Source organism: Pagrus pagrus (genome assembly GCF_965226575.1).
Source record: "Pagrus pagrus genome assembly, chromosome: 14".
Lineage (NCBI taxonomy): Eukaryota > Metazoa > Chordata > Actinopteri > Spariformes > Sparidae > Pagrus > Pagrus pagrus.
The window spans coordinates 5,755,961-5,780,635 of NC_140198.1; the positions used below are offsets into that span (position 1 = coordinate 5,755,961).

The 24,675-nt window shown below is 42.6% G+C and overlaps 1 protein-coding gene across 9 annotated transcripts in view; it reads right to left on the reverse strand.

Moving 5' to 3' along the window:
• The window catches only part of rapgef6 (Rap guanine nucleotide exchange factor (GEF) 6), a 153,325-nt gene that overhangs the window by 53,164 nt on the left and 75,486 nt on the right, over nt 1–24,675 (reverse strand). For 7 of the 9 annotated variants that reach the window (XM_084374413.1, XM_084374416.1, XM_084374415.1 and 4 more), the window contains one exon: nt 2,003–2,134. In XM_084374413.1, coding sequence (XP_084230539.1) covers nt 2,003–2,134 — 132 coding nt within the window. Of the gene's footprint in view, nt 1–2,002; nt 2,135–23,677; nt 24,552–24,675 lie in introns of those variants that run through there. The other 2 variants (XM_084374418.1, XM_084374419.1) reach the window with 2 other exon arrangements.

Consider the following 24,675-nt stretch of genomic DNA (forward strand, 5'->3'; position numbering starts at 1 on the left):
TTGAGGAGAGGTTATGAAAGTTGGTGGGAAGTTTAAACGGCTGGGAGGAGATTGGACGGGAAATAAATGTGAGTTGGGTGGTGGCGAAGGAAAAGTGGAGGTCCGTGTGAGAACGATTTGACACCGAGCAGCGCCCTCTAGTGGGTGTATTGCTTAACATCCATGTCAATGTGAGGGACGCGTGGAAGTATGTGGGCAGTGACAGTGACATCTAATTTAATACGTAACGGGAGCAAAGTGAGCCTTCAGCTGTGTGTTTTTGTCTTTTCCATATGACTTTCTCCTTATTATTTGTTTTTTTCTTTACTGAAAGTTGTGTCTATGGGAATCCATGTTAAATGTGCAACATAATCAGACAGTCTAAATACATTTTGAATGCAGATTGAGGCCTCCTTATTAGTTTGTCCGGCACTTGGCTTACGGTTGATATTTCTCACCCATGACCTGATAAAATAGGATGAAAATTAAATATAAACACTGGCAATTAAAAAATTGGGGCATTAGCATTGTTAACATTCCTCACTAAAAGCTGCTCATTAGTTTCATGGCCAGCAGTGTCCATTGATCATCCCAGCTCATTAGCTTGTACCTAGCTCATTAGTTCACAGCTAATGGACCTCAAAAGTTCCACTGATGCATGCTAACAATGCTAACAAGCTGGTGTCAAACAGAACCGCTTCCAACAACACAAACATGTTTGAAGAATATGGCGTGTACGTTGTGAAGAGGGACAGCACCCTGTGAGGAAGAGTCAAGACTGAGTGGCAATACTGAAAGGTTCTTGGATTTAGCAGGACTTTCAGTGTAAAGGAGGTGAGATTAGGAGATCTGAGGGATTAAAATGATGAGGTGACAGCCTTGTCATGTACCCTTTTATGGATTATTGATTCATGGCCGGTCCAAAACACCCTACACTCAAGAGAGGCATTCAATTCCAAAGCACATTGAGCTGCTTAACGCTCAGAAATGTCACATAAAGGTGAGGCTGATACAAGATGAGAGCAAAATAAAAAGACCTTTGGGTCGGGCAATAATACCTTTAAATGAATTACACTTACACCTTGTGCACCCTAGTGATTGCAATGAATGAAACCGTATAATAAGAGTTTGCTGACATTCAAAGAAACCTTTTGTGAGGAGCACAGCGGTCGCATAAAATGAATGAAATCCCACTTGAATGACAGAGTTAACAATTTCAAAAGGGTTTGTTCAGCTCAGTTAAATGAGAGTTGTTTGAGGCCAAATGACAGAAAATGAGAGGACTGGGAGGAAATGGGACGTTTCCTGAAGTAACTAATCTCCCGATTTAATTCTCATGCTGAAGGATTCCTGACATTCCTGTTTTGGGAAATCTAAATTGAACATCATGTCTGACATCGTCTGTGTAAATGGTGCACACTGGATGTCACACTGTCTTTATTTCACTACCATTCACTGCATACTACCAATAGATAGTATTATACACCCAGCTTTACTGATGACATTACAGCTTCTATACCTGTGGCAGACGTATAGAAGAGCTCGAAAGGTTAGGTTCATTTCCTGCATGTGACCTTTGGTCCGCAGCAGGAAGTAGGGTAAGGATCAACGGGACGCACAACTGATGCGCAATAATTAGCAAGGTACCGAGGGTTACGAGGAGGGAGGGTGGAGGGTTGATGTATATGCGACAGGTGGGAAGACAGAATTGGAGCGAATCAAGCCGGGGAGAACCCACCATCAGTAAAACACTTGCCACAGAGCAGATGTTGCCGCTGTGTGGCGGTGGAAGAGATGGAGATGGGTTTGTCACTGGATTAGACAGGCTTTGTTATTTTTTGTATGCAATGTAATTAAAGTGACATTTTTCATTCATCAAAGAACAAACTAACAAACCTTTTCACGATTGTTAAAAGAAAGAGGATATGCGAAAACATGAAGTCTGAGACAAGAGGTAGCCGAACAAACAAATTAAGTATTACACTTGAAAACGGTGAGAAAGGAAGGAAACCCAGGTACCCACCTGGTAAATATCTGATAAGCTGCTACTTCCTGAGTCGCTTGCAATGCTGCATCCTGACTGGCTGGGAGGCATGTGCATCACCTGCTGGTGGGCGTGGTCCGTTAGGTGCATCTTATTGAGGTCGGCAGGAAGCTGTTCAGACAGACAGGTAGTGGTAGAGAGAGACAGAAGGAGAACAAAAACAAGAGAAGGTGGTGAGGATGAGAGTTCAACAGGGGCAAAGCTTACAAAGAAAACAGGCAGACACACACGCACACGCACAGACACACAAACATACAAGGCTGCTTCATCTGCCTGAAAGCCAATGTGGTTTGGCACGGTCTCACGTGTTACACTCCAAGATAATTAACATGAAGAGGACGGAGCTGAAGACACTTCAGACGGCTGTGAATTATGATCCAAGGCTGGAGGTTGAGATGATTTCTGACAGAAGAGAGTCAGAGATGGTAGACTGGTTTTATATCATAGGAGCGTCCTTAACAAACTGTAGAGTGTGGCTGTCTTATGAGGACGGCATGGCTTGCTTTCTTTTCTGCAGATGGCTTACACGTTATGAGCTATGTGTACACGTTGAATAGACAAACATGCACATGAACACAAGAACACTAATTTAGAACCACATCCAAACACTTTCTTTTCAACAATAAAATAAGCAGATACGTGAAGTGGGCCACAAACAGAATAAATTCCTTTAGCAAATCTAGCTCCGTGCAGCTCAAGACAATTTGCATGGGAAAAAGTTTGAGCACCGGTAGAAAACAAATTGAATGTGTTTCTATTTCGTTATCATCTTTTGCAAAGACGCCGCAATCCAAAATTGCTCAGAGCTCATTTTCAAATAAACCACACAGATTCAGAGTGAGACAAAGTTGTCAATCAAGCAGCCGACAGACTTCTGAAAAAACGTCAGATTGTTTTCGCATCCTTCTGCAAAAACACTGTGGTTTAAACTGTGCGAGAGGACAACTTGTCAACCGTCACTGAAAACACTGCCAGAGAAACAGAAAAAGTGACAAACCAGCCGCCAGATCAGTGTTTAACCTTTACACTGAATGACTGCACACATGTCGTAACTTCATTATTTTAATGTTGCTATTTTTAAAATCCGGTTTAAATAAGGCTAGTTTAGAATGAAGGATTATGTCTAATACTTCAGTCAATAGTAGGCTACATTTTGCTGCTTCATCTGGGTGATGAAAAAATTATATAAACAGACGGAGAGTGGGTTTGAATGTTTCAGCACCATGGAGAGGGAGTCTTTTGTGAAGTGACTGTATCTGTGCATCATACTTCTACGTTTTCAGTCCACATTGGGTTCAATCTGAAGCACTGCATCAACATTTTCAACTCTGGCTGAAGAAATCATTCTATCCTGGTGTGAAACTATCTCTTCTTCATTAACAGACTGATTTACACCACCAATTCATTGACCAATTGGTAGAGAAAGCCAAAGTTTTACCATTATAGAGATTTACAATAAATACACACGAAGGAATACACAAATACACTGCTTCCTGGTAGACTCACAGATGCAATGTTGAAAGATACAAAAACCCTGCAAAGCTCATGTGCATGCACTCCACGTTTAAACAGTCGAGGCACCTTTATCCAGTGTGTGTACAAGCATGTCAACCAAAGTTCAAGTTCAGGTTTTACATCTTGATTTATCAACACAAGATTGGTGAAGGTCTCACAGGTAATACTTCAGTTTCATCTCTATTTCCTGGGCTAGTGGACAAATCCACCCGGTGCCTCCTCTGCTCTAGAAGAAGGTTCTCAAGTCTTACCAGCTTAGACCGAGGCAGTGTCAGGGTGAGAGAAGAAGTCCTCCTGCGACAGCGGACAAACCTACAGCACACCTCCTCCATCGCAACATCAGACAGCGCTGGCCGTCCAAACACACACATCAACACTTTCTTAAACGCTCGCACCCACACCAACAGTTGTACACGCGAAACCACACCAAGCCAAACTGAAGCTTGGAAGCTACTGTAGCTGAGGCAACAAGGAACCACGATGCCAACATGTAATATTAAAGAGTCTGGGGGTGCTGCCCCTTCAGTGCTCTCATCAGCGACCCCATCAGCACTTAACCCTCCCCCACGTCCCGAAATCCACAGGGGAAGACAGTATGGAGGGGCGGAGTTTAAGAAGTTCAATGGCTTGTTATTAATTTGTGGCTTAAGAAAGCAACACAATGCAATTTCTGGAGAAAGATGGTTGATTGTTGAGTCTCATCTCCAGGTCGTCAAATACTGATGGACCCGAAGCACCAACCCAAAACTTTCAGCGTCTATAAACTTTAACACATCTGCTGCCTTCTTTCTGCATCACACACACCTATATTAATGTAGTATACCACTTAATTATTTATACATCCTAGGTCCATCCATGTTTCTCTCTAGCAGCCAGATATTTCAATGGTGATGGCGCTATTAGCAACACTTAAACAGTACTAATTTCAAAGTGTGCTAATGTAACATTCACACATTAGTTTTAGTGTGATTGAAGGAGTATCTAAGCGAAATCCATTTCCCCATGAGGTGCATCGGTGTAATGCATTGTGTGTTTCAAATATTGAACTGCAGGCAACACCTAATCCTTGACTGCTGGTGTTATTGACTAAATCACACAAATACACAACTAGAATTTTCCTCTCTCATCCCTGATGTTTGCTGCTGACCAACACTCTTCACTAGCAGTTAGCTGCGTTTCTGTGTGAATAAGAAGAGACGGGTAAATCTTGCGGGGGGGACAGAGAGTGATTGCTAATTTTATTACAGGTAAGTATTTATTGATTTCTGTGTGATGGAGCAGTTATAAGCCGGCGATGATGAAGCTCCCACCCTGCATCCATTTAATCAATTCACCAGAATCCACGTACATTGAGACAGAAGTTAATGTGTCATACCGCTGAGCCGATCAGGACCGAAAAAAGTTACGTTGAGACTTTCATCTTGTGAGGCTCATTAGGGGGCTGAGAACAGTAGGGCAAAGTTTAGGAATCAAACAGAAACTTTTCCATTGGCCGCGAAATTTCAGTTTCAAAGAGAAGTGCTTTAGGGGTTCAAGAGGTCGTTTAGTTGTTGTGAGTTACAATGAAAATTTCAAAGTTGCGTAACAGGAAGGTCAGGGTTAAGGTTTGGCAATTCAGTAGTGAATGTGACTGTCTGTATCAGGATCAGGAGCTCAGTGAAAATGCAGATGTGCAATCAATTGTGGCAGATGCTGCTGAAACTGTACCAACATTTGGTAATTTCGGAGCTGCTGTAGGGAAGAGTTGTGCAAAGGAAACAAGCAAGGTCATTAAAAGGTAAAGGGATAGTCTAATATTTTCAGAAACACACTTAAACCCATTGCAGACATGAAAAAAAAAAATAAACTCGCTGGATTCATCAAGCTGTTAAAGTACTAGCTCTGTCATTTAGGCATAGGGGACTTACATTTATGTTCCTAATGGCATTAATTAATGGGTAGAGCACTTCACATTATTGTGTTCATCCACTACTGACTGATAAAAATGAAGGTACAATACATTGATCTGGCTCTACTCGGCATCCACGCTTCTTGACTGTGCCTGAGGAAGTCCTCGATGGAGGAGTGTTTGTGATCTAATCGTGAAATTCATCCAGCTAATGCTCCCTTTGTTGGATTTATTTCCTCACTAAGAAAAAAGACTTAAGGTATGAAATTATGGTTGGATACAGTATGAGAGAAAAGTTCCTCACTGCTCCAAGTGTGTGTTTTGAAGGTGCCAGGTAATGAAATATGGCAAGGACAGGCAGAGGAAAGTTCATGTGTGTGTGTGTGAGTGAAGGCTGGTAGGGGGAGTCAGGTTGAGAAAGTGATGGGGGAAGTGAATAATTGTGGTGGTCTCGTGGCTCCTATTCACACCCAAGACTTAATCCTGCTCTAATCCTCCTCTTTCCCTCTCCCAGCGGGGCCGAGTCGTGGGGGGGGGTTGGGTATGTCGGGGTGTTAGGGGGTCTTCCATTCTCCTCATGCATTAAGGATGAGAGTTAGGAGATTAAATATAAATGTGCAAGCTTCCTTCAGCTGTACAATTCTATCATGTCAACGAGCGGGCGCAATCATAGGAGGATCAAGCTGGCTTTAAATGTTATGTCGCAGGCAAACAGACCGAGGTTTCACACCATCAGTCACTTACAGACTCTGATTAACTCCAGAGGAACGCACCTCATCATCAATCACAGTAAGGGAGAGGAAACATTCATATCAAGAAAGATGCAGCAGCCACCAAGGGTGAAAAAACCCTGTAAGGAACCAGGCTGAAGCTGTTGAAACATCAAGTCGTTCCCTAGTTCGGTGGCTTATAAATGAATAATTGGCTAATGTCATGAACAAAGAACACATCTGGCAGGGCTGGGCAATATGCTGTGACTAATACAGAAAATCAATTTCTGATATCGCTGTATGTTCCTAACGCTGTCGCCAATGATGTCCAATCCATCAACATTTTGAGTAGTATTTGTCCCTCATTACAGGAACTTTGGTAGGTCTCAATTTCCTGTTATATGTCTGTGAAAAATAACATCAATGTAGTGGTATTCGTCCTCTATTATGATGTCTCTAAAATATGACATCCGATCTGACCTGGTGCTCAGCACAATAACAACCACACAGCTAATTGAGCATCAATGGCCCCCTGAGCCATATAAAGACTTTTGGGGGCTTTTCCACTTGAACTTTTGGCCCAGCTGAGCCAAGCCGCTCCAAGCTGATTTGCTTCTCCATCACCAGTTTCATTGCGCCCATTTGAGCTTAACCATTTGTGTCTGTTCTCTACAGCGTCTGAGACCAACAAGCTAAAACTATGTTGTGTTCATAGCCGTTTACCACCCAAATAATGATCCTTCCCCCCCACCAATCTATCAAACATGGACAAAGGCACATTAACCAACATACAAATGGCCACTCTGCATTTTCAAAGCTGACTTTATTAAAACACATATTAGGTTAATGCTTTCTTTTTCTTTCTTCCATAAAACCAAACTCAGGTCACTTATTGCATCCAATTTTAACAATGAGATTAACTAGCTGTGGGCCTGAGTGCTCTGTTCCTCCTATTTCCTCAGTGATAAAATGGGCTATAAAGCCCAGACTGGCCATTTGGCTACACAGACAAGAGACTGGGTTTCCCAAAGGCAATTTAGTGTTTGGATAATCCTTGCTACATTGTAGGTCATGCTTAGAGAGATGTTTTTGGAAACCTGAAGACATTAATGGATGAGTCCTGGTCCGTCTGGCATAATAGTCTGGAATTGGCTGGTTAAGGGTCCCAAAAGGCACCTGCACCATTAAACTCATGACAAAGGAGGGTGTCATAAAAGCCTCATCTGATCAGTTTTTAAAACATTGCTGCTAGTTCAATTCCTTTTTGCATGAATTATTAGAAAATGACCCGATGCTGTTTTAGCGTACGCTTTGCTAGGGTGCAGAGACCATTTAATGACTGCAGGGCAGGACACACCTGAGACTTGAGACCAGGACAGAAGATTTATCAAAAGAGATGGAGCATGACGAAGACATATAAATCAACACACATAATGAGACAGAGAGGAACGGCAGCGAGAGTGAGAACAATACATTAAGATGAATAATAAAGGGGACAAATGGCTTAGCTGAGTAATTAAAGAAAATGTGATGAGGCTGATGAATCCTGACGAGGATGATAATTAAAACGGGTTCAATAAACAATGACAGAAACAAAGCTTAATGAATATTTAAAGACAATGTTGTGTTTGCGGAGGGAAAACAATAATGACAATAGCAGAGAGAAAGTTATTCAGTTCAGTGTCTCCGAACAGATGCTGAAGTCTTTGGAGAGGTTCAGGTTTTAGCTTGCTAATTTTGCTGGCAATCGATGAGAAATCTTTGTTTTAGCGGACAAATGTTATTTTACGTGTCCCTTACGTGTTCATAAATCCAATTAGATAAAAAACATCAGCGCGAGTTGGTGCTCTGCAAGATCTTCCTTTGTCACGTTTTTAAATGTGAACTATCCTGGTTATACTCAAACCAACTAACCACAAATACCCAAAAAATAATTTCAATTCTCAGATACAAAAAAGGCTATTGCTGATCAATGTTCATTCAAGTATCATCTTCCCCAAAAAGAAAATCCTCAACGAAAAAGTCACCAGCTCATTCCTTCTGACTGAAAATGTACACAAGCTGTGGTGCAATGAAGTCCTGTTTTGCAAGTCGCTCAGCTGGATGTAGCAGCTATACACTACTCATAACCCCCCAGCTGAGTAAATACAGGGATGGTAATGGGTAGTGAGGTCACCAGTCGGGTATATGACATGAGCACGGTCGGCCTGTAGATGTCAGCAGTGACAAACTACGTTGACATGACTTGAGGAGAACGAGCCAAGCAACACAACCACCACTCGGTAGTAAAAGAACAATGGTATGTTAATATCTGTGTTCCTTTTTATACTTTTACTGTAAACACATGTTTTTCCACTAACAATATATTGTAGATATCAAGCTGTTGAGTCATAGAAAATAGAAAAAACTTAATTGTTTACCTTTTTTTGTGCAGAAATGTGTCTTTGCTTGCATGTGCAGAATAGGTACATTAAAAAATGAAACATGTAACCTTTGACAAATTAAAATATGACATTTACATAACAACACCAGAGGAACTATATTAAAAAGAGAACCAGGTACTCGATTTGTTTTGGACTGCATCAGAAAGAGAAAGATATGAATTGTTGTGTGCTGAGGTCGCAGGCTGGCTTCAAAAAGTGACTGCCATGAAATATCTTGATCAGTAAAGACTTGCGAGTTTAACGGCTTTGTCTCGCTTCTGACAGGTGCTCCAACCAGGGCACAATGTCAAAAATGAGAATACTTTCAAATAAGGATTGGTATATTCTGTTTAAAGTGCACCGGCTAACCTTGCATTTCCTTTGATTACATAACAGGAAGCGTCTTTGTCATGTTTCGAGTGAGTGTATTCCACATGAAGGCCAAAGTGACTCACAATCGCTGCAACAAGTAAGCTCCACTTTCTAGCAACAACTTTATAAATAGAAGCTTCATGAAAAAAAAAGGCGTTCAATAGAAAGTAAATACTATAAAAAGCCTTCCCAGTATATATTTAGAATACAATCACACGTTAAACCTTAGCTGTTAACATATGTCTCCACTTGTAACAGCTGTCACCATGTGTTGATGCATCTCCGAGCAGGTTGTTGCACCACAGACAGCAGCAGTTCACCTCAGCACACAGACACAATGCAGCAACAGTCTGGCTGCACAAATGAGCTATCCTTCCTTTGATGTGATACTCAACCTGATATCTGAATCGGATTTCCGCTGGGTTTTTACATGTCTACGAGTCGCTCTGTCTCTTTGCATTGTCTCCTTCCGGCCGATCTCACCTCTTCGCTTTGATAGTCTTGGTTATTAACTCGCCTGTGTGTCTTTCTCTCTCTCTCTCTCTCTATGTCCAATGATTCACTCCCTCATTACAGCCTCCACTCTCCAGTCCCCCTGTCGCTACTGCGTCACCTTCTCTTTTGGTTTTCACCACTTTCTGTCTACTTTTTGGGAGAAATCCTCAATTCTTGCATTTTTTCCCGTACTTGGATCCCCATTTATGCATCAAAGGCAGCAGGTAGGAGCGAAAAAGACCGCAAGTTGCCTCATCAGACTAGCCAGGTGAGAACATTGGCTCTGCTCTCTGGTACAGGGGACACACACATTTTGAAGCTCCAGATTTAGCCCTGTAGCGCTGAAGAAAGCTTTGATCAATCAAGGCCACTGTTGGCTCGGTCTAAAGTCGTGAGAGGGGGACGATGTCGGGAAACGCACATGCACAAACACACACACACTCATGAGCAATACAGAGTGGAAAATACATGCACATAAAATACACACACATCTACGCACAGAGGAAGGCCTACAGCAACACACAGAAAAAGAAATACACAACACGAAGTCATGCCAACCCACACACAGATGGAATATACTACGGGCTCCATTCAGTAAAACATACACTGAGCCTATTGAATAGGCTCGGCACACAGCGATGCTCCACTCTATTACTGGCAAGTCCACGGACGCTTGGAGTAAGATGCAGTGCAGGGAGACAGATGGAGATGGGGAGAAAATAGAGTGAGAATGTGACTGAGAGAGAGAAAAGTCAAAATGAAAGAGTGTAAGAGGAGACAGTGAGCGAGGCAAAGAGCATCACACGACTGAGGCTCGATTGAAAGAGTGTGTGTGTGTGTGAGTGTGTGAGAGAGTGAGCAAAGGTAGCATAGGGTGTGAGGAGCATATAACTGAGATAGGACTGAAAGCAAAGGGTCGAATGAGGATGAAGTGAACAGATGAAGATAAACCGTCTCAAATATTCTCTTAAGAATCCAATTCTACCTCAGTCCAGACTACCATATCTCAGCTACCATGGCAGTGCAAGAAAGAGACAGTGTGTGTGTGTGTGTGTGTGTGTGTGTGTGTGTGTGTGTGTGTGTGTGTTTGCCAGCTGGGGAAAGGGGAGATGTAATGAATAGAAGTTGGAATTGGAGGTGACAACTGCAAAGGCAGACATGCCACAGAGAGAGGGAAGGAAAGAGGAGGGTGGAGTTAGCAGGAGACCACATGAGGAGATGAGGACTCAAACACCGTCAAGCAGAGATGACTGCAAGTGCATACACACCAACAAGGATTCAGACACATGGATTGTCTCTCTCGGTGAGGCTACCTCCATCTCTTCTGCCGGCCCGACTTTCTAAAAAGTGTCTCTTAAAATGCTTGCGTGTTGCTGCCGTTTTTACATTGTTTACTCATGTATTCTTCAGGACTGCAGACGAAGATTAAAGCAGAGCTAAGAGAATAAACACCCTTTCCCACTAGAATAAACACTTGATCATGCATTGAGAGGAGTTCTGTTCAGGAAGCAAGGAAGCATGATGTTCCGTTTAGTCATCGGGGAGAACAACTCAGTTGAATAACGGCGTCTGCGACTCCGGAGGAAGTCAGAGAGAATAAGCCTGATGATTGAAGTATACAAAAGCGTGCACATCCAAACACGACAAACAGAAGGTACTGGACAGGAATACAACCAAAGAATGGAAAATTCTGCACACTAGATAAAGCATTGATACACATTACAAGTTCCTGTGGCCGGGTATGGCACCGACCAAATTGCCTCGATACTATCGAGTATTGAAAAATGTCTTGTTATTCAATACCTAAGGAGTTAATCTCATCAGCGTCAGTGAGCCAATAAGCATGCAGCATGCTCGTTAAGTGCTAAGATCTTATAGTGCTGGATATTGGCCGTCTCTAGGCATGCAGGAAAAACATAAGGTAATACCCAGAGACGGCTCTCACCACTCGTATGTGTAATGTAAGAATTGGTGTCGAAAAGGTATCATATGAAAAAATGTTTTAACAATACCCAGCCATACATGTAGATGTAACTAAGTAAGATGGAACTAAGCTGTAAGTTGAAAGCATACTGAATACCTGCAAATACGTTTTGACGCAATACTGACGCTTAACTTCAGCAGCACAATATTGCCAAAAATGATAAAGTTATTGTTGCAATATGCAACTATGTGAATTGTCTCTGCAGTACTTTTTACAGCAACATATGCCCAGAAATGTGTTGGAAGAGAAATTGAGTCACTAATGGTTGGAACCTGAAACTGGCAGCTCGAAACAAAACTTTATTTCCCAACATAAGGTGGGGATTCTGCATAGCAACACATTGCCTAGAAAAATCTCTCTGAAACACATTTTAATCTCAGTTAGGGGAAAAAACCCAGCATCCTGTGAGTTGGCAGGCACCTGTTTGTGAGGTACGAGGTTATCATTGGTTGGCAAGTTTTGAGCCTGGACAGAGAGCGGCTGGCAAGCTCCTACGGTGGATAAACAGCCATTAGTTGGCAGGATCCACATTTTGTCGTGCCAGTATTGTGACAGACGGGATGCTGAATGGCACTGTCACCAATGCTGCCAAAGGCCTGTGACTTTTGCCCCAGTTGTCTGAGAGTGATGAAGGAGAGGGACTCAGCGAAGGAGGGAAGGAAGGACGGATAAACAAAGTCAGTAAACAGAAAGGAAAGAGGAAAAGGGAAAAGACAGACGGTGTGTCTGCATACGTTTGGTCTTTCTTTGCCCCCTCTTTTCATGTTTAATGACTCATCCACACATTCCTAAATCCTGGACACATTGCTGTCATCTCAAACACAGGGAACAAGCCCTGAACAATGGACGCCCGTACTGAATCAGAACTGTATTGTTACTCAAATATTTATTTGGAACTGAAACTGAAGGTGTATATTTCCATGGGAAAATGACAAATGTTGAAATTGGGTGGGACAAAGTCATTATGTCTCAAGTCTGGGCTATAAAGTCCTGAGTAAAGTCGAGACATATAATCAGTTTCAAGCAAGTCCACGCCCGAAACTTTTTGCTTCAAGTTTGTCTGGTGTACATGGTCAAAGGTACCTTTACTTCATGCCTGTGCAATATGACTGACTGCTTAAGTACAAAAATCAAGGTTGCAAATTAGACATCATTTACTCTTTATTAGTCAGTATAAAACTATACGACTAATCAGGCTGTAATTAGAAACCACATTTAATGCCTTATTAGACCTAAAATACACTATACTTAGACACTATTATAGCAAATTATACTCTAATTAGGAGATCCTTATACTGCAATCTTCCTGAGAACTACATGATACACTCTCATGTATTAATAAGTCTTTGTTACTTCTGTAATATATTTATTATTGGATTGGATTGATGTACTTGTTGAATCATTACATTAATGGCATTAGGCGTTTATTTGTCAGAATGTATCCAGGGACTGTGTATGAAAATGAGCTCATTAGCCAACTCCGGCACATTTACATTCATGTGTAAACTGAAACGTTTTTGATTATGTTTTCTGGTAAACGAATAAATTAATAAATAAACATAAAGAGATATATAGCCAGATAAGTGATTAGAGTCTGACTCAAGTCCAAGTCACAAGTACAAGATTCCTTGCCCAAGTTTAATAGATATTAGAGAAACCATGCAACTGATTTTACAAGGAATTTTACAAGAACTATTCAGGCAACAGACTTGACTTGTAAATGTAATAACAACCTGGAACATGAAATAATGTCTGTGCCGCACTCGCTTCATCAGTGTAAGCTACGCCAGTCTGGATTTTCTTGGTGAGTAATGGCTCTAAATTGGCTGCACGCTCATTCGTCCCACACAGTCTTTACCACTCATTCAGTTTTCTGGCGGCTTACACAGCGAAGAAGCTAATTAGAATGGGTCGGCACCCCTGCAGAGTCAAGTATTCTTCTCTGGAGGACTGAAGGTATTACAACCAGGCTTTAGTGGAAATTCCTCCCAGTTGGTAACTAGAGTGTGTGTGTGTGTGTGTGTGTGTGTGGCAGCAGGCAGCAAACAGTTGCTGCCAAACAGCATTTGTTGTTTCTGAAAGGAAATTTCAACCTGTCGCTGCCTGTCTGCCCTCCTCCTGTACACGCTTCAACACCAGGGTGAGGACATTTTTGTGTCTGAGGTTAAATGTTTCAGGACAGTTAAGGCCAACAGCACTGGGCAGTTTTCACCACTGAAAAAGGGAATATTGGTTTTTTTTTTAATAAAAGTCTATGTTTTCCGACAGTCACTGGATTGTCTGATGCGGCACCCCTCAACCATCTTTTCATCCAGGTGGGTTTTTTTTTTTGAAAAAAGGAGATTTATTTTGTGCCATTTCAGCCTTGTCCTCCCAATCCATCTCCTCTCTCTCGCATCCATCTTGTCTTTCTCCCACCCACTCAATACTCTGCAACTCCTCTTTTATCTTCCTGCTGTGGGAGAACAACGTAAATACAAACTGATGCTAAGATAAAGGATCTATATGCGATTGGTTGATTTTACGGTTATTAACAGAAAGACATCCAAGTTGCTGCAGCTTTATCGATGCTACTAGGTTCACCTTATGTGTTTTGTATGCTGGACAGACTTCACTGGCTTTAATATGTAATATTTATGCAGGTTTCAAAATCAAGCCAACTTCATTATAAATCAATTTCAAGTATTTCTTTTGTTCTGTGAGAATATGTGCATGTATGTTTGAGTGTGTGCGCGCTACAGGAAGCTGCAAGGCGTCTATGTCTGGGCCCCTGAGGAAGGTGGGCCACGGCCAGGTCTGCCGGATACAGGAGGGAAGGCTAAACACTTGGCTTTAATACTGACACGACTACTTGTGCATGCACACACACACACACACACACACACACACACACACAAGTACATGCATGTGCACGGATACATACACACACATGCAGCTTAGTACCTCCTGGCTCCCCTCTGTTAACAGATGCTTCCTGCCTTCTAGCCCAACCCACACTACTTCACACATACAAACACACACATGCAGCGCGTCCCTGGCACCCCTACAGGTTGACCCAGGGGCCGGGTGCAGGGGGCAGCTCCACCCTTTGGTTCTGTTTTCGTTGATGTTGGATCCCGTTCAGGTCTCCAGCCCGGACAGAAACGACTACGATTCCGGTACCAGGGGCAGACAGGACAGGAAATTAACTTTTGTTTGCCCGCCGACCAAACCCGTATCCTGAACTCCGGCATTTTATTATTTTACCAGCGAAAAACTGGTCTTGACAACAAAGAGAAGTCGAAGCGAGATATGAGCTGAACTGGCGCTGATACAGTTGAAAAATAAAAGCCACTCTTTCCATTATGGTTTGAATTTATAATCATTGGCTGCGTTTGGTGCGAGCGTTCCATGCTGCTGTCAGTGCGTCTCAACGTGACAGTCTACAGATGTGCACAAGGAGTTGAATGTGGTAATGAATATTCAGAGTGAAAAATGTGAACGCTGAAATGCGGTTACGATAATAGTTGAAAAGCAGAGAAATAATCGTTTTTCTATTCACTGAACTGAACAGATAAACGGCACGTTTTATGTCAGGAATGAGTAAATGGCCTCTACGACACAAAGAATCGCTCGCTTTAAAGGTTAATCGCTTCAGTGTGTGTCTGTGTGTTTCAACATATTAAAAAAAGAAAAAGATTTATTAGCAGATGAGTAGGGTTAAGTGTTTCTGCGATGCCAAACTGACCTTCCTGCTTCCTGATCACATTTGTTTTCATACAGGCAAACCACACATTGTCTGCGTTCTCTCTGCCCTCTCTCGCTCTTTGTCTTTTTTCTCACAAATTCACAAAAACACCCACAGAGCAATCACCCATCCATCCATCCATCCATCCATCCATCCATCCCATCTTGTGTTAATAAATGCCCTTGAAAATTATCCAGTAAAGGCTCTCTGGCTGCGCAGGCAGAGGAGGGGATGAGGATCAATAACGGTGAGATAATGGGAGCAAGGGAAATTGGGGGGGTGGGGGCTGTGGGTGGTTGAAATATCAGCACTAGGATGAGTGTATGTGCAAGGGTGGGGGTAGCAGCTCATGACTGACAGAGCTCCGGTGGGTGGAGTCTGCATATATAAAGTGAGGGGGAGTAATTTATGTGTATGTGTGCACATGTATTGTATGCATGTGGGTGTTTTGTTTTGACCATTGCAAGTATGGAGGCTTGAGTGTGTGTGTGTGTGTGTGTTGCATTAGTGGGTGTTAAACAGAGTGAGAAGGCAGGGCTCACACAGATGTGTATGCGTTTGTGCACAAAGGCTAGAGTGCGTCTCCACACGAGCAGCCTCGCTTTCAGTTCCATTTAGCCCAGCGATGTTGACCTGCAGCCACACTGTATGTATGTTAATGCATACAGGGCCTGAGTGGGCTTTTCACTCTCGAATTTCAAGCTATCACAGCTAATGGACAGTAATTACACCATTCAGGACACAACACTGGCTCTTTCATACCCCTGCTCCCATTCAAACAATCAGACAGCACTGCATTTACTTCTTAGATCGACAACAAAAGGTGAAGACGGGTAAACTAAGCGAGCAAGAGCCTTTTCAATCAGCTGAGAGTGGATGCCTGTGACCTTTGTCTGGACAATAGCTGGAAAGAGAATTGGTGCTGTCATGAAATTTGAGGATACGTGCATTTTTAAAAAGGATGTCTGGCCATCAATTGTGGCCAATATGTGGTGGTAGGTCACCCCAAAGATCAGCTGTGGAATGAATGACTCAAAAACAATGTCAAGGCTACTTACTGACTAGACATCAGGAATGAAACTGTATCGTGAGTGTAGTAGGCTGTTGGAAGAAAAGCTCTGCAAAAACTATGTGATATAAAAGAAGACTTTTTCGATTTTGGACTGTTTGTTGGACAAAAGGAGCAATTTGAAGGCGTCATTTTTGGGCTCTGGGAAATTGTGATGAGCATTTTTTCATATTTTTATAGATTAAACAATGAATCGATTGATCATGAAAATAAATCAATAAAAATAATTGTTAGCTGCAGCCTTATTCCTGTATAAATAAGGGTTTCCAGACTGGATTTATGTCTGTAGTTGTAGCGTCCTTGAATTAGACACCGCTGTTCCCTAATTATTCAATCTGAATCCTAAGGAGTAGCAGGTAGATCTACACAGTGAACCTAAATCTCAACATGGTACTCAGTACAAAGAGCAGTTACTGTACCTCAGTAATTTCTCAAAACACTAGGATGTGACAAAGGCAAATGGAGGGTCCATTCAAACTCCAACAGAGGTTACACTGAAGTGACTTTAAATAATGCAAGTTATGAGACCTCCATTTTCTCATATAGATGATACAATGTGCTCACAAGCTAACAATGCTGCATGTTGTGCGTATACATACATGTGATGTTTCAGTTTTATCTTTCAAATCGCCAGACTTACAAAGAAAAACAAATGTTTCAAAAGGACTCAATAGTGATTCATGACCAATGGGAGCAGAGTTGGGCCTGGCCTGGCCTAATGCAACTCATATTGATCTTTATCACCCCTACTTCCTGTGCATATGATATCCTAGACCTCCCTCGGCATGCTAAAAGCACTCTCTCTCTCTATTGTTGCCTCTCGCTCAGATGCTCCCCCTCTCTCTCTGCTTTCTGTCTTTGTCTCTCACTCTTTTACTCTCTCTGCTCATGCTTTATCTCACCACCATCGCCCTCCGTCTCTCTGGGCTCAGCGGCCACGTTACCTTGACACCCTGCGTGAGTCCCGTCAGTCTGTCAATCAGTTTGTCTGTGGGCTCGAGGTCAGAGTAAATCTGTTGAGGCCAACGTGAAGAGGCTGTGGCATTACATCACCTGGCAAAGGTCACCCTCTTAGTGCACAAAAATGGTTCTGCAAACATATTCAGGTACCAGGGGAGAGACGGTGCAACGATCTAATACTCTTTTAATGGTGTCTGCGGTTTCCATCCACTGATCTGATGGTGCGGAGGATTAAAGTGCATTTTATGATCGACAGCTTACTCCAACCTGTTGACCGCACATTTCTTTAATAACTAAAATGTATAAAATATGCTGAAAACCTTTAGTTCAACTTTATTCCTAAGCAACACAGTCTCATACACTAGCATTTTTTTTTCCTTATTTGACTTCTTTGTAACTTCTTGCTGAGACAGAGGGTAATTATCATGACCACACTTGCCTCTGACAGTATTTATATGTCACCTTCTGTGTTAAAAAAGCTAATTTGAATGTCTTGGGTCTTGTTTTGGTCTACAATAGCCATTACATGGGCCACTGGCATTAAGAAACTTTGGTTTGCTCCTTTTGCTCCTCTCAAGTAATGAGTAAAATATGTTTTCCCACTGGTTTTTCTGAGGTTAGAAACTACCATTCAAAGGCTTGATTACTGTTTACTTAAAGCTTGATTATAAAGTTTAACCATCCATGTTGTAAGAAAGTTGATATTTGAGTCTCATTTCCAACTCGTCAAATACCGAGGCTTTGGGATGGCAAACGATCTGACCTGCGGTCCCAAAGTGTCCGTATCCCTGGATTTGGGATTGAGGCTCAAAAACCAACTTTCTTACAAAGTGGACCTTAAAGAGAATCTATTCTAAGATATTTCACAGACACTCTTCTTCGAACTTCTACAAGTTAATCGTCTGTCTCAAAGGCACCATGACAGAAGGATAAACCTGGAACTGGTCAATATGAGAAAAAAAAAGTCTCTCTGGGGAACTTGTTCGACGTGACCAAACTTTCTTGGACAAGGTTTCCGCCAGTCGCTCCCCCAATTAAACCGTGTCAATCACTTTATTTCATCTTTGAATTGACATCAGTGTGGTAATTACTTGAGGCGTTATCTTTATCCCCCAGAGTGACATCTGACTATGTACCTCCTGGAAAAAAGTGTAAAGCTTTGAGGCGCTCGGTTCCTAATCAGACTCGTAACGCTGTCTGGGCATGAATCCACAGCACTGAGCGAAAGGGTCAACAGACTGTACTGAAGAATAATTAATCTCCTTATTCCATTCAATAGAGGTTCAGCAGTTTAATGTAGCCATCTATCCCATCTGATCCGATGATGAATGGTAGGCCGGTTATCGAGCTTGAATCAAATATAGCATCAAGCTGTTCAAACAGAAGTCTGACGAAACTGAACAGCACAATAGTTTTTGTTCTCTTTCTAATTTCTTTCCTCATTTAAATCTACTTTGAACCACCAACCATTAACCTCGCTGGTTCCACTTTGTATAATTAAACCATTTATTTTATAGCAATTTATGGTCCATGTTTCCATGAATGATTTGGGTTGAGAGTGGCACTTATTTGCTTTGCCAGATGCTTTGTCCGTCTGCCTGTCCATCCGTCCGACTTGGCTCGCCTTGGCACTGAATCCATCATCCCACTGAAACTCTCTGCTATAGCAACACCTCCATTGCTATTCAACGCAGCATGGGCCCCACGCAAACTGATTAGACCAATGTTCAGCATTGATTGCAAGGGAAGCAAAGGGAGCAGCCCGGGTCAACCCAGAGTCTGGCCCTGCTGCACTCTTGCCAGGGAAGTCTGCTGCCAAGAGGAGTCGGGATTATTACAATTATCTCCAGTTATGTGCTTATGCTGAACACAAATCCTCCTATCAGCGAAGCATGACACTTCCTGTTCTTCGAGCAAAAGCTTATCTGTTTGGAAATGATTGATGGCGGCTACAGAGACTAAAGAAGACACATTTCTCAAAAGGCATTTATGAATCGAGTAGTAGTCTTTCAACTGAGCAGAAGGAAGATTGAGTAGCAGCCTGCGGTTCCTTTAAAGCAACAGATAGATACTGGCTATATTTCTCCACACATTTTTTCCTGCAAGTCTTAATTTTGCTTCCTCGTCCTTAGCTGGGAGGCAAAAACCAACTTTTTGATGACTTTTTTAGGTTCATTCTTATGCCAAGCCACAGAGAGATGAGTGGAAACTAAATGCGAGGCATCTGGATGGGTTAGTAAGTAATGGGTGCCATTTGGTGCAGAAAAAAAGAGCAAAGGTTGGACATGTGAGGATGCAGATGGTTTTAGAACGAGTTGGTGTGATTTATAAGACAGGAGGCGGCAGATGAGTGAGGATACAGCCCCAGCAGGGCAGCAACAACAGCAGCATCAGGCTGGCAACAACAACAACAACAACAACAGGCCCCATTATTGATGTTTGAATAATAGATGCGGAAAAGAGAGAGGGCAAGAGAGAAGAAGAGATGAACAAGTAGTAGAAGACAGAAGAGTCCCTTACTAAAAACAGACGAGGAAGGAAGGAAAGGGGACAGAGGAAGACAGTAGGAAGTCCCGGCTAAAAACAGAAAGAAGAGAGGGACAGAGATGGAGAGAAAACACGAGGGAGGCGCAAAAAAACAGAAGCTCAGAGGGCTCAGCAGAGAACAGGTCCCATGTTGGCAGCGGGGAGGGTCAAAGAGTTCAGCAGCAGAACATTTTGACAAGTCTTGCAGCAGCGGGAGGATGTAGACTGGGGTTGTGTTCCACCGGGATGAGCAGGACGTGATTTAAAGGGACAGTTCGCCCATAAAAACAACACAATAGAACAATAAAAAAAGAAAGCAAGACGTTGAAAGCCTCTTAAAGGCAGCATCCGACTGCTGACTCGTAGGGGAGGCTATTCTAGCGCAAGCAGACCTCGGTTTTTAAGTTCTGTGTTGTTTATTGGAGATGTAAATAAATCTAGGCCTCATAACTGCTCAGTGCGTCAGGAAATAAATGGCCCTGCTGGCCCCACAGAGCAGCTCCACTGGCCTACATTTGGCAGTCTGTTATCTGATGCCAAATTTCCAGCCACACAGTCAATATTTCAATAACTATCCTCTGACGTTAGAAATGAGAGCAAGAGAGTACGACATGCTATACGGTAGGAGCTGCAGTTTGGAAGAGTAATGAACAGAAGTGTCTCAATTGCTAAATAAACTGTTAAACTTTCTATAGCTGTTCAGCCTCGAGGGTTATTCTCTGAGTCTGTAGTAAACAAGGCTGCGGGAAACTGACTGTAAAATGACTGTAAGAGCCTGTTGGCAGCTGTAGATTCCCTGTAGAGAAGTAAAACTAAATGATTCATATGAATCAAACAGTCGCCTGCTCACTAGTTTTCAGATCAAAATTTCATTTGGGCTAATCAAACCTGTGAGTGGTACGAAAATGCATTAAATGCAAAGCTGCCACCGTCTGACTGGCGGCGTATTGGCTGGCGAATCATTCAAGATCACTACAGTGAAGAATATCACCGATCCCAGCCAGGGCAGGCCGGCCAAAGCTACCGAAAGAGGCCGACTTCTGGAGAAAATAATTGGCTGCCATTCTGAGAAAGCAGTCAATGATAAAATTGTGAAAAATCTCTTGTGGAATAAAAATCACTGCTTCAGAGGCTCTCTCTTTCTCACTAATGTATTTTTCACTTTCTCTGTCTTTCTATCTTTTATCACTTTTTCTGTCCTCCTCCATCAAACTTCAAATCACGCTGCAGCGTGGCTCTTCATCTTTCTTCCTTTCCTCATCCCTCCTTTCTTGAGATCCCAGAACGAATTCACAAAATCCTTTTTTAGGGAATTCAACTCCCTTCGCAGACCACCCTCACACTCTCCCCGTCTTCTACCTTGCCTCTCTTCACTGCAGTGTTTCTGATTGCTGCTGTATTTGCAGACAGAGCACACGTTTCCTAATGGGAGGAAGAGGGAAACTTAATTAACCTTTGCGAAAGGTGGGCTCATCACAGACGCCGACCAATTAACTATGGACTTCAAACAGGGCGAGAATGAAACTCTCAGTGGCTCTGGACTGAGGATAAATGAGCTAAATGAGCTTGACTCATGCAGCATAGATGGACCAGTAATAACATACAGGTACAACAGGTCGAGTGAAGACAGTGCAAGACCAAGCATGAAAGATGAAAAGAGATTTGTCAAAGTTGCTCTTTAAATTTAGCTGTAAACAACGTTAATGAGCTAACATCTGACTAAAAAAGCCTCGGGAGGCTTGAGATTTAAAAAAGCCGACGAGCGACAAATGAGGTCACCTGCTCTGAAACTTGGACTGGAAACAACCTGCAACAGTTTATATTTTCGTGTTAGTGTACGACAGCTGTTAAGTAGAAGAAATGTTGTGACAGAAACGCCAAAGGTAAAGCTGAGGTCATTTAGAGTGCGTCATCAGAGCAGAAATGATTAGTTGATTATCGATCGTGAAATTAATTAGCAGCTATCTTAATAATGGAATAATCATTAAAGTAAAACGCTAAACTTTCCAACTGTCTGATGTCGTCATCTAATGTGATAGTTAATTGATAATTTGCGGGGGTGGGGTGGGGGGCGGAAAGGACATCTGAAGGGCCTTTTTAACTGTTTAAATTCAAGTAATTAAAAAGAAATAACTTTCAGTTTAATTCCCAACTTAATTAACCATTGCAGAACTACAGACAAGTTGATTTTTCAAGTGTTAAAATGTCACGCTCCCTACACATCTTGGAGACAATTCTTTAATAACCAAATAAGTCTATCTATTCCAACATCACCATCAGCCTCCAAGATCAAGTATCTGTCAGGTCTGGGTGTAGCGTACCTGAAAGAGCAAGATCCTACATAATAAGGCAGAAGGTCACATACAATGTCAGTAAAGATAAGGAGGATGTGAGAAATCCACAGTTAAAAGTATAGTTTGCATGCCAGCACTGATGAGCCATCACAAAGGGATTGACAAAACATCATGCACATTGGATTTACAAGGTTTTCATTACGCAGCAGTGACATTTGACCCCTTACAAGCAATGAGAGATCTACAGTATGAATAATTTGGATCACACGAGAGATGGGAAGCAATAAAGATGAGTAATAAGGTATTTAAGTTCTGAGGCTGCGTGTGGCACAGACTTAATGTGTTATCTTAGACTGAACATCTTCTCACTTTATCCCCCTTTCATCTCCAGGGACCTAATTATCACTTATCGTAGTGACGGCATGTGCACACAAGCACACACACACACATACATAATGAAGACAAACATCTCTGAGGTTCAGCACCCAGACAGACGCTCCCAGAGAGACAGACACGTAGGGGATCTATCGGACGGCCGATGGGCCGTGCAGCAGAGAGGTCCTGCCAATGTCGTCACTCAGCATGCAGCCCTTTTACTTTTAAATATTTAACGACAAAAACAAGAAGCCATAAAAGACGCAAATCACGTTTCATGCGCTAGAGTTGCTTTGCTTGCATCATCGTGAAGTTCGCCAAGGGCTAGGCTAACTCCGGCGGATTATTCTGAGCAGCTAAAACTAGGACATACAACTGTTAATTATACACAGGGCTACATCATCACCAGTCTGCTGCGGACTACTGGGAGTCCATAGACAAATTAGACGAATCAAGGATTATATGTATACACAGACAGTTTTACAGTAAAACAAATGATATGAACACCATTGGACTTTATCTGCTGAGTTTTATCTAAAAATGACAATTTTTTCACTGGGGTTTGGTGTAAATGATTAATTACCCCCATCAGCATCAAATCTTACATCTCATCATACCATCTGTTCAATTGTAAGCATTCAAATCAATTTCTTCAGGTGCTGTATATAAACTAAGATGCTATAACTCGTGCACCTGTATTCGCCAACTCTGTCCCATTATCTTTGCTCCCCTTCAAGTACTTAACCATCAACAAAAGTACAAAGATTTTAAAGATATCCGTCATAGCTGCAGAGCTCTGTGGCTTCTAAATATTATTTTTAGAAACCATCAAATCATTTTAACCATTGAAGAGTGAGGAGTGATGCAGCTGCTAGGACGCATAAACCACTCCTGCAGAGACCAAAAGCAAGATATAGCAGGCTTCTTTTCATACAATTCAATAAGCAGACGGTTAAAAACATGTATTCTTCTTCTCTATAGAGTGTGCAGGCGATCTTTTTAGTCCTTAAATTCATCCTCCCTTCACAGCGTAGTGTGAAAAAGCTTTGGCATGGTACCCGCTGGTGTGGGTATCAGTATTTTTTCAGGACACAAGAGTTAAAATTCAAATTAAAGCAAGAAGCAAAGCATGAAGCATGCATTCATAAACACACACACAAAATTAATTCGTCATATGCATGTAAATCATTTTCTTTCATCCACACCCTATCTCTCCTTCTCAGTAACACACACACACACACACGCACACACACACAGAGGCGGCGGCATCCTAAGCCAGAGGCACTGGCCAGAAAAGGGATTACGACATCGCTTACTTTGGAGGACCACGGCTGCAAGCAGTTGGCATAGCAACGGACCAGGAAAGCCATTTCCACAGGAGGGGAGGGTGGCAGCGAGGGGAAGTTTCCCCTCGTTCACCAAGAGATGAAGAAAAAAAATAAATAAGTAAAAAGAGGAGGGCAAGGGCTGACGCCGGTGTCTTTGCTGCAAGAGGAAGAATTGTCCAGAAAAATCCTCAGTGTTGATTTGGCAGGAACAGATCGGCTGGAATGACTGTCAGACGTCGACTTTGAGTCAAGGCAGATCCATCTATATGTCAAGCTTTCTCTATTCTACTAAAGCAACTGCAACAGAGAAGCTTAAAACACTCCTAATAAACCTTGAGTGCTGGAAATCTGCAGGGCATTCAAAACTAATCCCAGAGGTTGCGTGGTCAAAGATAAAGCCATCCAACTTAACATCCAAATTCAGTAGATTTTTCTCTTGAAAGTTAAATGTAGAAAGTCATTTTTGTCTTCTTCTAGATCCACTTTCCTTCTTTAAAAAGGTGCAGAGCTTCTTCTCCTCAATAGACGAGCCAGTGCTGGATGAAAAGAGGGGCTTGTCTGTGCATCTGCAGCCCCCTGGGAAGAAGCCTATTGCCTGGCTTAAAGTCATCCAAACAGTCCCCCTCTCACCTCCCAAAAGCCTGGATCCTCCGCCTGCAGCTTTTCTCTCTTCCTCATTCACTGTCTACGTCTGTCAAACTCCTTTCTCTGCCTCTTTGTAACTCTTTATCTCTCTACAGAGCTCCAGCGCTGCAGCTCCATGGCAGTAGGGCCAGTGATCCCCGCTCCCTTACCCCAAGCTTCAAGCTCTCTTCCTCCCTGGTTAGCGCTCGCACCTCACGCCGGCATTCCTCCTCCCCCTCCCACCCTCGGAGAGATGCTACCGTGGATAGGATGCCGCGCTGTGGAGAGCCAGCCGCTAATGGGAAGCGGAGGAGAGAGTGAGAGCGAGAGAGGAGGGAGAAGGGAGGAGAATCCAGCTGAAA